Here is a 15556-nt window from a genome sequence, read left to right as displayed (position 1 = left end):
ATCCTACTGTATAGCACAGGGAACTATATTCAATATAGTAATAACCTAAATGGAAAAGAATCTGAAAAAGAATAGAACTGAATCACTAACCGAATCACTTTGTTGTACACCAGAAACTAACAACACTCTAAATCAACTATACTTCAATTTTTTTAAAAAATGAAGAGCGTCTGAAGAGGTGAGGCTGAAGAGTGGCTGGGGGCAGGGTGAGGAAGTGGACACTAGGAAGCTTCATTCTTGAATTCCATGGTGTTTGCAGCATCCCTCTGATTCATGGAAGATTGGCTGGGTGATGATAGGTGTGTTCTTAAGGTTACACAACTAACGCAGCAACATGTCTTTTTTCAGGGGACCCTGGCCAGCTGCGGTATCTCTGGGTGATCCTAGTACAATGTTTCCTCATAGCTGGAGACTACTTGAGGCAGACCAGTGTTTCTGTCCTTGCTTCTTCATCCCTCCCATTTCACCAGGTTCTGCAGCCAGCCTCCTATGCAGGAGGAATTCAGTTTACTGGCCCCAGCATGCTAGTTCTTCTCTCCCATCACTGGATCGAGTCTGGGGTGGTGCAGGAAGGAAGACATATGTTGGGGTCCTAGTGGGTCAATTAGAGAAGAGCCAAGGAAAGCACGGGACATGAGAGGATGCACAAAGGCATATGGGGTGAGCTGGAAACAAAAGAACAGCAGACGGAACAGCCCAGCCTTCCAGTTTTGACCAAGCTAGAAGGAAAGGCAGAACTGGCAGTGTGAAAAGAAGTGAGCTGTGATGCGGCCCATTTGTTTACTGGCCTTCAGGAAAACCAGGTCATCCTTAGAGGTTTTTACTTGAATGCTCATTTTCCTGTAAGATGTGAGGCTGCGGCAGCCACAACAGAGAAGGGTGAAAGCCATGCTTGCAGAGAGAGTGTATTCTGATAAGTAGAGGCTGACTCAGGGGGTGAGTCCCCCTCCCACACACACAAATAATAATAGAACTCCACCCATGCTTGAGGGGTTGCAGCTGAAAGGCAGAGTCTCAGCATCATGTCCCAAAGAGAGAAACCACGTCCAGATACCTCAAAGGTGAGGCTGAAAGGCAAGAAAAAGAAAAAATTTAAATAAAAGGAGTCAAAACTACCATTACTCCAGGCACTATAATTATTAATCTAGAATATTTAGGATATTATGGAAATAATAACAGGTTCAGTAACTTGGCTGAATATAAGACAAATATAGGAAGAAAATTAAAAGCTTTCCCATTTAGAAAATTTAATGTTAAAAAAAAATCCTGAGAATCACAATACAATAAAAACTATGATTACTTGTAGACAACAGGAAAATGCAAAGTCTTTATAAAAAAAAAAAAACAACCGTATGTCTTTACTGAGAATGATGAAAGATGGACAGAAAAATGAGGGGACAGACCATGTTTCCAGTTAGGAAGGCAGTATCATAAAGATGGATCTTTCCCCCACATTTATCTAGAATTCAATACTGTTTTGGTTCAGGGGAAGGCAGAGGCGGGGAGGGAGAACTTGACCAACTGATTCTGAATTAATCAGGAAAATTTTGAAAAATGCCTCATAAGATCAAAACATACTACAAAGCTAAACTGGTTAGAAAAGTATGGTGCTGATGCATGAATTAAAAAAGTAGATTAATGGAACAAATAAGCAGTCCAGAAACAGAACCACAAATTAATGGAAGTTTAATATACAATAAGAGTAGCACTGTCAATCAAAAAAGATGAATTATTTAATGGTATAGGGACAATTATGTATGTATATACCACACACATAAAAATGAAAGTAGATTAAATATCGAAAAATGAAAACTGAAACTATAAAAATACTGGAAGGAAATATGAGACTATTTCTATAATCTTGAGGTTGGAAAAGGATTTCCTAACCCCAACATGTTGCCCAGGAGACATAAAGGAAAAGACTAAAAGATTAGAAACTTAAAAATTTAAACTTTTATACAAGGATAGCCACCATTCAAATCACTGGCTTAGAGAAAACACTTGCAACATATATAACAGATAAGGGCTAAAAATCCACAACATATAAAGTGCTCCTACATATGAACAAGAAAAAGATAAATAATCTTGTTGAAAAAATACACAAAGGGTAAATAAATCACAATAAAGAAAATCAAATGGCTAATAAACATAAGAATATATACTCAGGTATGATAATCAATATTTAAAATACAAGTCAAAAATAAATATATTTTTAATCAATCACATTGGTGAAAATTAAAAGATTGGAAAGACACATGGAGGCAGCACCCTCACACACTGCTAGCAGGTATGAAAGTTACAATCATTTTTGAAAATAATTTGGCAGCATGCATGATGCCCCTTGAGTCAGCAATTCCATTCTAGGACTCTATTCTACAAAAACACTAACATACTTCACAAAGATGTGCATACATGACTATTTGATGCAACATTATTTGTAACAGAAAAACAAAAATGGGAAATAACCTAATAATGGAATTTTAAATAAATTATGGTCCACCTATTCCCAAAATATTGTCTACCCCAAATGGCTGCTTTTCTGGGATCATGCTTCCTCATGTCCTGGCCTTCTCCATCCCCTGAAACATGATTCTTGCTAGAACAAGTCTGCTTTCCTGGCCACAGCTGATTGATTTATGGTGCTCACCTGATCCATGGCAGGCCAATCGGAGCCCTTCTCTGAAATTTTGGAACTGGAAGTAAGAAGGAGAGCCAGTCTAAAGATGTAAAATATTAACCTCAGGAGGTAGTTGGGGAGTTCTCCCAAAAGCTGCATTTCTGCCCCATGAACCCAACAAATACACTGGTCGGGCCACAGGAAGTATGAACAGAGTAGTGACGCTGAAACACAGAGAAGACCTAAAAACAGAGAAGGTGAGAGAGTCCTGCCCTGTCTCCAGTTGTCCCTCTTTCTCATGTATTTCCGGAGACATGCTGGTATTATGCTCAATTCTCCTTCTTGCTTAAACTAATTCCGGCTGGCATTCAGTCACTTACAACCAAACAAGCACTTACTACTATGATTTTCAACCATGGAACACTGTGCAACCATTAAAAAGACTGACATCAAATATATGTAAAGACAAGGAAAGAGATCCAGGATATATTGTAGTATGAAAAAGATCAGGGTACAGAACAATGTGTATATCATGAATCCACTGAAATTTTTTTTAAGCCTGCTTTTTTTTTTTAAAGAGCATTTATTTATTTATTTATTTTTGGCTGTGTCAGGTCTTAGTTGCAGCATGTGGGATCTTCGTTGCGGCACGTGGGCTCTTCCTTGTGGTGCCTGGGTTTCTCTCTAGTTGTGGCGCTCGGGCTCCAGGGCGCTGGGCTCTGTATTTGTGGCGCACGGGTTCCAGAGCACGTCGGCTCTGTAGTTTGCAGCATGCGGGCTCTTTAGCTGAGGTGTGCGAGCTCAGTAGTTGTGGCACACGGGCTTAGTTGCTCCACGGCATGTGGGATCTTAGTTCCCCAACCAGGGATTGAACCCGCGTCCCTGGCATTGGAACTCGGATTCTTAACCACTGGACAACCAGGGAAGTCCCGGAACTCCAATTTTATAAGAAATTAGCAAGGTAGCAGGTCTGAACACCTTACAGTCAAAACACCAGCATCCAGTTTCTACCACTATCTTGCCATGTGACTTTACAACCTCTCCTCCCTGGACCTCCATCTCTGCATAATAGAATGATAAGGCAGGCTTGGGTAATACTGAAGATTGCTCAGAGCTCTCATGTTCCAACATTTTTATCCAGTGTGATGCCCTCCTGACTCCTTCACTGCCCTTTTAAGCTCCCAAGACCTGTGATTCAGGGCACACAAGCCTGAGAGCCAGGAAAGAGTCCAGCACCCTTCCCAACAGTGGTTCCAGCACTTATGAGAAACTGCAATGAACCAAACTGGCTAGAGGTGGAGCTCTCTACTTAACTGAGAAAGAATTAAGCTGTATGTTGAGTTGATGGTTAATTAAATATTATCATCCAACAGTGTATCCCTGAACATTTTAGGTAAATAAATACTCCCTCAAATATCAGTAAGACTCTGCCAGCGATTCAGACCCAGGCCAAATGACTGCCTTAGAAAGGCAGTGATCTTCTCAAAGATACAGGTCAGCTGATGATGGGTCTTTGGTGGTAGGGACAACTGGCAGGACATTTAGGTCTTGGCATCTCCTGCAAGATGCACCTGTGCTTCCTGCCACCACCAAGCCTCCTGGCTCCTACACCACACAGCCTGTACCACTCTCTGCTGAGCCCTGAGCACTCTTGCACGGTTCATGGCATTTGTCCAGAGCCATGCACCTTGACCCATGACCAAGTCCACTCTGACCTGTCTTGGACTTCCCCTCTGTGTCTTATTTTCCTGTCTTCAGGATAATCTTACCTATCCTTTATATCTAATGTTGACACCCTTTCTTTATCTTTTCTTCCATTCAACCCCATTCCTTTTAGTGATCCCCTGGGGCTAGTAAGTGCCCCTGGGGCATTACTGGGGAAGAGGGACTTCTTATCATGGGAGAAGTCTCTGAAACAGAGGGACTCAGAAGTGGAGCATCTTTCCATGGGGAGGTGCCTTAGAGGCAATGGAGCAGAAATGGGCCCTCAAACCTCTTCCTGCCTTTAGGTATCTGCCCCTCACAGAATATCCACACCCTATCGGCCTCAGCACATCCAGACCAAACACCAACCTTGTAGGGTCAGGCCCTGGATGAATGCAGAGCCACCTGTCTTTCCATTCCTCCTACCTCTGTCCTCCTTCCAGGGTGCTGCCGCCTGTCTTTTTGAGTCCACAAATACAAATTAGCTTATTCCACCCCCTCACTCCAAAAATTGAGCTTTACTCATTCAACAAAAAAAATTTCTGAGTGCTTACCATTTGCTCTAGGCACCAGGGATATGCCTGGGAGCAAAGCACATAAAAATCCCTGCTCTCATGGAGCTTAAATCCTAGTGAGGGACACAGATAATAAACAAGATAAATAAATTTTGGTATTGCCAAGGGTGATAAGTGCTAAGGAAAAACATAAAGTAGGAAAAGAGGATGCGTAGTTGCCAGACAGGAAGAGAGGGAGGTACAATTTAAATAGTTTCATTCCAAAGGTGATATTTGAACGAAGACTTGAGGTAGGTAAAGTAGCAATCCATGCAGATGTCTGGGGAACAGGAGTAGATCCAAGGTTTGTGGACCTGATGTTTATACAATTTTGAGACCCTTTTAAATAAAATTATCAGTATAAAAGTAGGTGCGGGCCTTAGAGAGGCCTGTGGAAGTGAAGGGCGGGAAGCTTCCGCTCCATTAGCTCAAGAGTAACTCTGCCTTGCTGGGGGAATAGCAACTGCACAGAGAGAACAGCAAGGGCAAGAGAGGCGTGAGCATGTGCAGTGAGTTCGGGGCGCACAGGGAGGTCGAGGAGGCCGGGGTAGCTGGAGCAGAGCCAATGAGAGGAAGAGAAGGGGGTGGGGTTGCAGTCAGAGGGAGCTGGGGCCAGATTACAGGGGACGTTGGACTTTGGCTTTATTGGGTGGGATGCGAGCCACTGGAAGATTTTGAGAAGAGGAGTAACATGACTTATCCTGGATTTTGAAAGAATTCCTAACTGCCATTTGAGAATAGACTGAAGTCCGTCAAGGATGGAAGCCGGGAGACCAGTTAGGAGCCAGTTGGAATGATTTAGGAGAGAGATGATGGTGGCTCGGACCAGGCTGGTAGCGGCAGAGGTCTGAGGAGCGGCCTGATCCTGAATGTTTTGAAGATAAAGTCTGCAGGATTTGCTACCAGATGGGATGTAAGGGTAAGAGAGAGAAAGATGTCAAAGATGACTGAGGATTTTGTCCCGAATAACTGGAAGGATGTAGTTTCATTAACTGAGATGAGGGGGGAAATTTGAGAGCAGATTTTAAGTGGAAGATTAGAGTTCAGTTTTGAACATGTGAATATCGAGATGCTTACATACCCAAAGGGAGAGGTGGAGTGTGGAATGCAGTCTGGAAGAAATCTGGGCTGGAAAAAAATAAATTCCTGAAGCTGGGTTAGATCACTAAGGGAGTGAATGTGGATAGAGAAAAGAAGTGGCCCTAGATTTGAACCCTGAGACCCTCTGATATTTAAAAGTCAGGGAGGAGAGAAGGAACCGGCAGAGGAGACGAAGAAAGAGCAGGCAGGAGGAAGGAGAAGAGCCAGGAAAGAGAGATCCCCTGGAAGCCAGGTGAACGAAATATGTTAAAGAGGCAGAAGCGATCAGCCTTCCAAGGCTGCTGATAGGTCAAAACATGAGGCTGGGAGTTGACCACTGAATGTAACACATGGAGGTCATTGGTGATCTTGACAAGAGCAGGAGGCATATTAGTGAGAATCCAAACCACAATTAAATCTTCAGCCTGATATGTCTGGCTGTTCTGCCGTTAGTCCCAGTGAGCAGTTCACACCACCTGGTCTGTTCCCTGGGACCTTCTACCTTCACCCATGACTTTCAGGCTGTTCCTGCCTCCAGGGTCTCTCCAGCCCCACAAATAGAACTCAGACACCTGAGCCAACACTTCACCTACTGGAAGCCACTCATCTCCCAGAGGGCTGAGATTCTGTAATCCCCTATGTGGGAAAAACAGACAGAAAAAAAACAAGAGAAACAAGGAGATAAAAAGAATTAAACCTGAAGCAAAATGAGTTGCCCATTTTTAGTTCCTGATGTCAGTAAATAAACACTGCCTTTACATTGTGAGTTAGCTGTTACAGGACTGTATCGATGACCCCAATGACAGTGCAAGTTGGTGGGAAGATAGCTCAAACATTACATTTACCTGTTTACAAAAGTTCTTTTTTTTTTCCAAGTAAAAATAGGTGATCGCTAAATTAACGTGCCTAGTTGGTAGAAAGTAAACTGAAAGGCTAAGGAGAGGCTGCTTTAAGGTTGATAGTGTATATCTTTAACTTAGCACGATTTACCTTCAAGTGATATAATACACATATAAGAACCATACAGTAGAGTCTATTTTAATTTCTCCCCTCCTGAACTTTCTGCTGTGTTATTTACATTTTCCTCTACATACGCTGTAAAACCTACACTACATTGTTCTTATTTTTATTTAAACGTTCGATTGTCTTTTAAAGAGATTTAGATAATAAGGAAAAAGATTTTCGATATTTACCCATGTGGCTGCTCTTCATTTCTCTGTGTCGATCCGTATTTCCACCTGGTATCATTTTCCTTCTGCCTAAAGGACCTCTTAACCTTTCCTGTAGTGCAGGTCTGCTGGTAATGAATTCCTGAAGCTTTCGTATGTCTGAAAACAAAACCTTTACTTCACCTCTGTTTAGAAGGATACTTGTGCTGGTTATGGAATTCTAGTTAACAGGTTTGATTTTTTTTCATGCAGTGCTTTAAAGATGCTCCCCTGCTGTCTTGCTTGCATTTTTTTTCGGTGGGAAATCTGCTGTCATCCTGCATTCATTCTCCCTTTGGCCACTTTTAAGATTTTCTCTTTATCATTGATTTTGAGCAATTTGATTATGATGTTCCTTGGTGTAGTTTTCTTCATGTTTCTTATGCTTTGGAGTTGATTGAACTTATTGGATCTGTGAGTTTATAGTTTTTATCCAATTTGGGAAAAATTTGGCCATTATTTCTTCAAATATTTTTTTCTGTTCTGCCTTCCATCTCTTCTCTCTGAAGCTGATCTTTGACTGGCTCAGGAGGCAGTGTATGTGTCCAAATTTGCTGGGGGAAAAAGCATATGTAGTTTTTTGTTTTGTTTATCTTAGGTCCAGGAGCCAACCCAGGGCATTCTTGTTGGGGCTGCAGTGGCGGAAGGGAGCCCAGTGGGGGCGCCCTCCGGAGGCACTATTTCCCACGCTGACTACCCAGTCCTCTGGCTGCTGATGTCATGAGTAACACCGCAGTCCCAATGCCCCCCCAGGTCAACAGTGACTCCATGGGGGGCCGTGTGTGGGAGCCTTTCTTCCTCATCACCCTGGCTGGGGCAGTAGGGGCTGTGGTAATGTACGTCCAGAAGAAAAAGCAGGTGGATCGGCTTCATCATCACCTGCTCGCCGTGTGCAGCTACAGCCCTGCTGAGAAGCTACACAAGGTTGAGCAGGAGCTCCTCTCTGGCGTGGGAAAGGTGGTACATGGCTGGCAGAGTGACTACCAGCTCAAGCAAATGCTCTTGCTGGTGTCAAGACACGACCTGACCCCCTTACCCTGATCTTCAGAACTTTCTGGGCCTGAAACGCCCAAGACCCTGTGAGCTGCTGCTTCCCCTCCAGCTTGCACTCATCCAGCGCCCCCTGCCGGATTCTGGGTGTCCATTCCTCCTCCCACCCGTTCCCAGCAGCATCTGTTTCATAAGCCCCAGCAGAGCAACCAGTCCCCACCTTCACCTCACTCCCCTCTAGGCCTTCAATCTTTGTGGGCTTTAAGCCCACCGCACGCTCCCAGGCGCTAATGGGAAGTTTTCCTTCTGAAGTGGAAGGCTGGCCAAGAGACAGAGCTCTGCCCTTTCTACGGGCATCACTTTCGCTAGCCCTCCCTGCCTTTGCTTTGGAGTCGTTTCCATGGTGATAGGGCCTGATGTATAATATTCAGTATATATGTTTTGTAAATAAAGCATTTTGTGGAAAAGAAGATCTTAGAGTAAGATAGGTTTTGGAAAAACATATAAATAACCTGTAAACAACAGCCGTTAAAAAGAAAGAGGAGAAAAGAAGAAAAATGATAGATACATATGAAAGCAGAAAATGTTTAAACACTGGCAAAAAAAAAAATACCCTAAACAAATTCAAAAGATAAATGACAAAAAGAGAGAACACATATGCAGCACAGGTAACAAAGAGCTAATTACCTTAATACACAAGAGAACATTTACAAATAAATAAGATAAAGATAGAAAGAAAAAGGAAGAGAGAAAGAAAAGAAAAAAGAAGGAGCAAAGATATAAAATGGTAGTTCACAGAGAAAAATGGCTGAGAAACATGTAAATGTGCTCATCATTACTAATTTTAAAGACATGCCCATCGCATATACCATTCCCCCCTGCCCCACCCCAAAAGTTTAGCAGAGATTAAAAACTTGGAAGTGACCTGCCCTTAACATTTGCAGGGTTAAAGCAACAATACAAATGCAACAAACAAACTACAAGTAAACCATCAAATATTTTTTTTTCTCTTACCTTAACTAATATATCTCATTCATAATCTGAAAGGCCAGGTTCAGGTTTAGACTTCTTACACTCCTCAGACTTCTGCACCAAAGATGGTACCCAGCCCCTAGTTCATAGCTGCCCCTTCTTTTCCCACCCCCGCTCCATCCTCCACTGTGAGATGCCTCACGCTGTGTGTGTGTGTGTGTGTGTGTGTGTGTGTGTGTGTGTACATCCAGCCCACACATCCAAGCTCCCTCTACACTCCATATATGGTTACCCCTTGGCCACCTTAGGGCCTAAGGATGAGTGTATCAGCCATATGCATTCTGGAAGATGGATCTGGGAAGAGGCCTATGCAGTCCCCAGAGGTAGGCTTAGGGCTCTTTGGGAAAGAAATTCTAGGGTCTCAGATACCCAGAGCATGGTCAAGAAGGGGGGGGGTGCAGGCTTTAGGTGGGCACACCCCCTTGACCCAATAGAGCCCATGCCCTGTGCGAAGGTCACCACCAGAGGAGAGCCAGAATGGAGCTTTCTATAGCTTGGGGCCCATGGCAGGGATCCTCTGGCCCTGGTCCTAGGGAGGTGCTAGATACAGGGAAATAGGCAGATTCATACAATAGTTGTTTCAGATAAATTTGAGGGAGAGAGCAATTTGGCAGTATCCTCTAAAATTCAACCTGGCCGTTCCATTTCTAGTCATGAATCATCTAGAGTTATTTGTAGAAGTGCCCAATGGCGTATGCACAATTATGTTCACTATAACACTATAAAATCAAAAGGCTGCAAACAATATAAATATCTAACAGCAAATGGGTAACTAAATTATGGTACACTCATGCACTGAAATATATTCTGCAGCCATTAAATAGGTTAGGCTGGTGCGAAAGATCTTCAATATATATTTTTAAGTGAGAAAAGCAAATTAATATTTATGTAGTGTGACCAACTGTGTGTGTGTTATGCTTACATTCGTTAAAAATTTTTCCAGAAGGAATTACAAGAAACTATTACAAGCAACTACCTCCGATTAGAAGGGCAGGGATCGATGGGGGCCAGTTTTTACACCTCTGTCAGTCTGACTTTGTTGTCAGTGCATTTAGTACTTTCATAATTAAAACAATAACAAAAACGGTACTGTAAAATTTCCCAGATGCACCCAATAACAACCTTGCCTCAATCAGTGACAGCAACTGAGAATCCGTCACATGTAGGCAGTGTGTAGGCACTGGGCAACACAACCAAGAATCTCCTCTCCAGTTCAGTGGAATTTTGTTCAGCCATTTGCTGCCAGTTTTTTCTCCTTCTTCATTTCTAAGGTGGCAGGAACCCTACAGAAACCCTGGAGAAAATATGTCACATAGGTGCTTCCTTTGTAGATTTCTCTAGAAGTCTGCCAGCTGGGCAGCAGTGGGTCAGCAGCCCCTGGTTCACGCACAAGGCCCTGCAGGTTTAGGAACAAACTCTGGCCCTCACCTGGCCTAGTCTCATTGACGTGGGCAGTGGATCAGAGGGCTTTTCTGTTACTAGGAAAACAAAGTCAACCCTTCCCAGCACTAAGTAAACATCAACACCCCCAATTCTGAGAGAGGCCCAAAGAGATGATCTCTACCCAGGCATGAAGTCCTCCATGGCTAGCTCTTGATTATTGATTTGGGAGCTCCTGGACCGCAGGGACCAGATTGGATTAATCTCTGTACCACAGGCACGTTTGCTGAATTGATGTCGGGCCTGTCCCCTCTCCCACCACATGACACCTCCTCTCCAAAGAGCTGACTGTTCCTGAGCTTCATTCCTTTGGTTTTGGAACACTCAACTCCTAAAGGTGGGCCATGCTCTTGAGGAAGCTGCACTATGCCTCTGGGAAAACTCACCAAGGGAGGAACTCTTGATGATTTGCTCGCTTTAATATGACAGTTTATTCTAGAAAATTTAGAAAATAAAAATTACTAGTCAAATGAGATTAAAATTATATTTCCCTCCACCTTCCTGCTCCAACAGAAAGCTCCGTGGAACATACTCCCCTTGTGGATTGCCTGCCTTCATATTATATATCCATTCCAGGTGCCCACTTTCCTCAGCCTTTTTATTCCCTCACTAACATCTGCTGGGGCGACTCAGGTGTGTCCACTGCAGCACTCAGCATTGGCTATCACTGTCTCCAGGTTTCTAGGAGCCACCCTACAGCCTGCCTCATCCCCTGGGGTCCTTGCCAGGACGTTAAACCCATCATCCTGAGAAAGTGCCCCCGAGTCAGCTCTTGCTTAGCCGGTCTTATACCCCAGCCCCCTGGATCAAGCACTGTTTCCTAAGCAACCAGCTGTGTTTGCTTAAGAAGCTGAGGCCCTGGACTTCCTTGGTGGTGCAGTGGTTAAGAATTTGCCTGCCAATGCAGGGGACATGGGTTCGAGCCCTGGTCTGGGAAGATCCCACATGTCGCGGAGCAAGTAAGCCCGTGTTCCACAACTACTGAAGCCCATGCACCTAGAGCCCGTGCTCCGCAACAAGAGAGGCCTGCACACCGCAACGAAGAGTAGCCCCCACTCGCCACAACTAGAGAAAGCCCATACGCAGCAACGAAGACCCAACGTAGTCAAAAATAAATAAATAAATTTTTGAAAAAAAAGAAGAAGCTGAGGCCCATTTGGTAATGAGCTACCTTGTATTTCCATTGTCTCCTCACTTCCCTTTTCCCCTTATTCTTACTTCCTTGGAACTCAGTACCTTTCCCCAGTAGAGATTTAGCATGCAAGCTTTGCCTCAGGCTCCTTTTTCTGGGGAAACTGGGCTGAGGCCAGGATCTTCGTGAATTCACCTGTTCTGAGAAGAGGAGAGGTTTTCTTTCTGGCCCTTGCCCTGGGGAGTTCCCAGAGCAAGTCCGTCTAGCCTAGGGATGAAAGCAGAAAACCCAACTTTCATGGAAAGATATAAAACGTTAGGAAGGGTAACATAAAGGCTAAATAGACATTTAACAATTTCAAAGTTTAGTCGCTGTCTCTAATATCACAGCATTTTTTCATTGAAAACAGCTTGAGGATGGTACTTAGCCAAGGCATCCCCAGGCAGCAGAGGGGAGTAAAGGAGAGGGGCAGAGAATACCATATGCTTACTTGGTTCACCATCTGTAGTGTATTTCTCCTTTTCTCATGGTCCATGGTGCTCCAGATCCTGACAGAAGTATGGCGAATCAGTGTGTTGGGGAGGATCGGGAGGTGGGGGAGGGAGTATGGGAACCTGTTTCAGAATTTTTAAAAGGTTTTATTGTTTAGAAGAGCTGCATGGCAAGGAAGAAGGAGGGGAGGGTTCGTTAGACAAAAACTGGTGACTGCCACACCCAGGTTCCTTAAGTGTCCAAAATCACAGGCTTTATTTTGCATACAAAGTCAACCCAAGACCCTTTCCAAGAATGTTTTTGTAGTCAGTAAGGGAGGAGAGGACCTGTAAAAGAGATAAGACCCCATCATGCCTGGCAGGAGAGAGAGAGGTAGATCGTGTGGTCATAAATTGGCAAACTTTAACATGGCTGTTTGGAGGGTCTCTGGTGACATACCTTTGAAAACAAAAACTATATTTGTCTAGCAAAACATAAGAGTCCATTCTGTTGTTGAGGCTCTCCTTTTCTTCAACTACTACCATGAAGCAATGTCTCATTATGGAGAGGCTCGTTTGTTCATCATACTCAACCAGAAGTGACCAGAAGTCCAACATCAAATGATAAATCTGTCTTTATGTCTCATTCCTGAATCTTGAAACCAATCATTTCTACTGGGACTCAACTCTGTTTGAAAAAGATGAAAGATCCAAAGGGAAACAAGGGGTCCAAGCAAAAGAAATTCAGATTAAACTTTCACTTAGCATAAGATGTCCCTGACTCGACATCATGGTCCTCAAGGCCAGAAGAATGAAGAAATACAAGCAAGACAAATGAGAAGGGGTCCATGCCCTGAGAGAAGGCAGGAAAACAGCAGTTACCGGAGGAAGTGAATGCTAGAAAGATGGCTCTCCAGCCTGGCTGCATACTGGAACCACCCAGGGAGCCTTAAAAAAAAATGCTGTTGCCTGGTTACCACTCCCAGAGACTCTGATTTAATTGGTCTAGGGTATGGCCTGGTTGTCAGAAATGCTAAAAGCTTCCCAAGGTGATTCTAATGTCAGCTCAAGGCTGAGAACCAGTGTTCTGGAGGAAAGATACTTCTGTTCTTGATTCTGTTTACTTGTCTCCATCTGTCACTCTCTCCCATTACCAAGCCAAACTTGGGTCAGCTCGCCCATGCACAGTGAAGCCAATCTACTGACATCGGGTTGTGGTGAAGGAAACTGGAGTGTTTATTGCAGGTCACCAAGCAGGGAGTCCAAACAGCTAGTGCTTAAAAGACCTGAACTCCCCCATGGCTTTCAGGGAAAGGTTTTTAAAGACAGGGTGAGGAAGGGGGGTTTGGGAGGTGCATGATCAGCTCATGGACATTCTTCTGATTGGTTGGTGGTGAGGTAATTGAGAGCCAACATCATCACCCTTCTGGTTCCAAGCAGTCTGGAGTCTACATGCTTGTGGTCAGCATAGGGTTAACTTCTTCCACCTGATGGTGGTTTTGGTAGCTGTCAAACAGCTCAAAGGATATGGCTCAGGATATTAGCTATAGCCCTTGAGATGGAACTAAAGCTCCTTGACTTTGTTTAATGGCTAAACTATTATTATTTTGTCTTCCTTGACTGTTTCCCTTTGTTTTTGTATTTTCTCATTTCTCCAATTAAATTTACTCGTTGGAACTCAGGGAAGGCCTAGGAGGCTAAAGTTTTCTACAGACAAGAGGCAGGAGGAGGACATGGGGTGGGGGGTTCTGTCCCAGGAAGGTCCCAGAGGATCCTGCTCAGTTACACTACCTGTTCTTAAGAGTCTTTCCCCCTTGCTCTTGGTTAAGGCAGCTTGCCCAGAGCTCAGAGGGGTTGTGCTGACTGCTCAGGTCGAGGAGCGGAGGTCGGCTCGGGGGTGTACCCTCCTGCCTACTAGTGCAGGGACTCAGCCCCAGCCTCCCAGCCTCCAGCTTTCCTCTGCCACACAAGTAGAAAAATTTTCCACTCTCCTGGCAGCGTGCTGCCTACAAAACAAAGCTTGGGGAAGAGTGCCTTGAGTAGTCCAGAAAGTTCCACTAGGAAGAACTACATGGCAGAGGGCAATTTGAGATCTATGCAACCATAATCCTCTTCAGTTCCTTTTCAGTTTACGTCTAGTCAAGAAAAGCCCTCAGCATGGAAGGTTGAGGGTTCTTTCCTCGTAGATAAGTCCACACCCATAAGAGTGGTCTGCTGCAGTGGGGGGCTGAGCAGGTAAAACTGTTAGGCTCATTATGCCTTGAAAAGTGAATCAATATTCTTTCAGGTTAGGACAGACTATTTCTGCTGAGACCCATTTGGAAAAGTGAAAAGCTCTTTTGGAAGGGAACAGCAGTTTCTACAGAATTCTACATTCTAGTGAAAAGTAAAAGGCTATAGATTTCACTTCCTGGAGACCTGATTAACCTTTAAAAAAAAAATAAATGGGATCCTTTTAAACTTATCTCAACTGGAAATCAGCCATAGATATCAGAGGCAGAAGACTTAAGTGTTTTTTCTTTAAAACAAAAGGCACTTGGGCCATCAGATCATAGTGCTGTCAAATCTGGCACACGTGAAATGCTTGGTAAAGGTAGTGTGTATTATCCAGAGCTGGTATTGGCTAGGCAAACCATCAAACAGAGGCCATGCAACTTCATTTTTGAGCAAGTGCGAGGGCCATACCTGAAAAACCAATTGTTACTAGGAGTTTAGAAAGGACAGCCTGCCTGCGGGGTAGGGAGAGCAGCAAGGGGGAGGATTGCCACATTTTGTTTCTCTTCTCTCTAGGAAGCCAGACAGGGCCCTAAGAACAGCCTGGAGCAGTGATCTCAACCCTTAGTGTGCAACAGAATCACCCCCAGTTTCTGATTCAGTGGGTCTGGGGTGAGGCCTGAGAACTTGCATATCTAACATGTTTCTGGGTGATGGAGATGCTGCCGGTCTGGGACCACACTTTGAGACTTACTGGCTGTGAGGAAGAGAAGCTGAAAAGAAGGTCGTGCCATAATGCTGGAAAACCCTCTGCTGGAACTAGTCCCAAAAGGCTGTGCCCCTGGAAACCAGACTGGGAGCAACTTTTTTTTTAACTTGCAAAAAATAGATGGCTTATTCTTTCACCTGAGAGTGACTCAAACAATCACCGTGAGAAGCTTTCTGTCTTGCTAAAAGAAAATTAGGTTAATAACATCTCTTTATGATGATGACTTAAAACACCATTTCTAGCATCTCCATCTGGGCCACTACTGTCCAAAGCCTTTCTGCCTCATCTTCCCACCCCACCTCCAGCCCACACTGGTGGCCTGACAGAATCTCAGAATGTCTTGGTG

At 44.2% G+C, this 15556-nt stretch overlaps 2 protein-coding genes and 1 pseudogene across 6 annotated transcripts in view; all 3 read left to right on the top strand.

The window, feature by feature from the left end:
- LOC117312154 (small integral membrane protein 29-like) overlaps window positions 1-15011 on the top strand; it is a 30412-nt gene extending 15401 nt beyond the window's left edge. The window contains exon 2 of the mRNA XM_033855648.2: window positions 7762-15011. Within this exon, the coding sequence (XP_033711539.1) occupies window positions 7884-8204 (321 nt within the window). The 5' untranslated portion in view covers window positions 7762-7883 and the 3' untranslated portion in view covers window positions 8205-15011. The remainder of the gene's footprint in view (window positions 1-7761) is intronic.
- APOD (apolipoprotein D) overlaps window positions 1-15556 on the top strand; it is an 89137-nt gene that overhangs the window by 15428 nt on the left and 58153 nt on the right. The window lies entirely within an intron of this gene.
- The window catches only part of LOC109547796 (ubiquitin-conjugating enzyme E2 L3 pseudogene), a 60355-nt pseudogene that overhangs the window by 15393 nt on the left and 29406 nt on the right, over window positions 1-15556 (top strand).

The sequence above is a fragment of the Tursiops truncatus genome, chromosome 4, assembly GCF_011762595.2.
Source record: "Tursiops truncatus isolate mTurTru1 chromosome 4, mTurTru1.mat.Y, whole genome shotgun sequence".
Lineage (NCBI taxonomy): Eukaryota > Metazoa > Chordata > Mammalia > Artiodactyla > Delphinidae > Tursiops > Tursiops truncatus.
The sequence above is the reverse complement of the archived record's forward strand: the minus strand, read 5'-3'. Positions and strand labels throughout refer to the sequence as shown.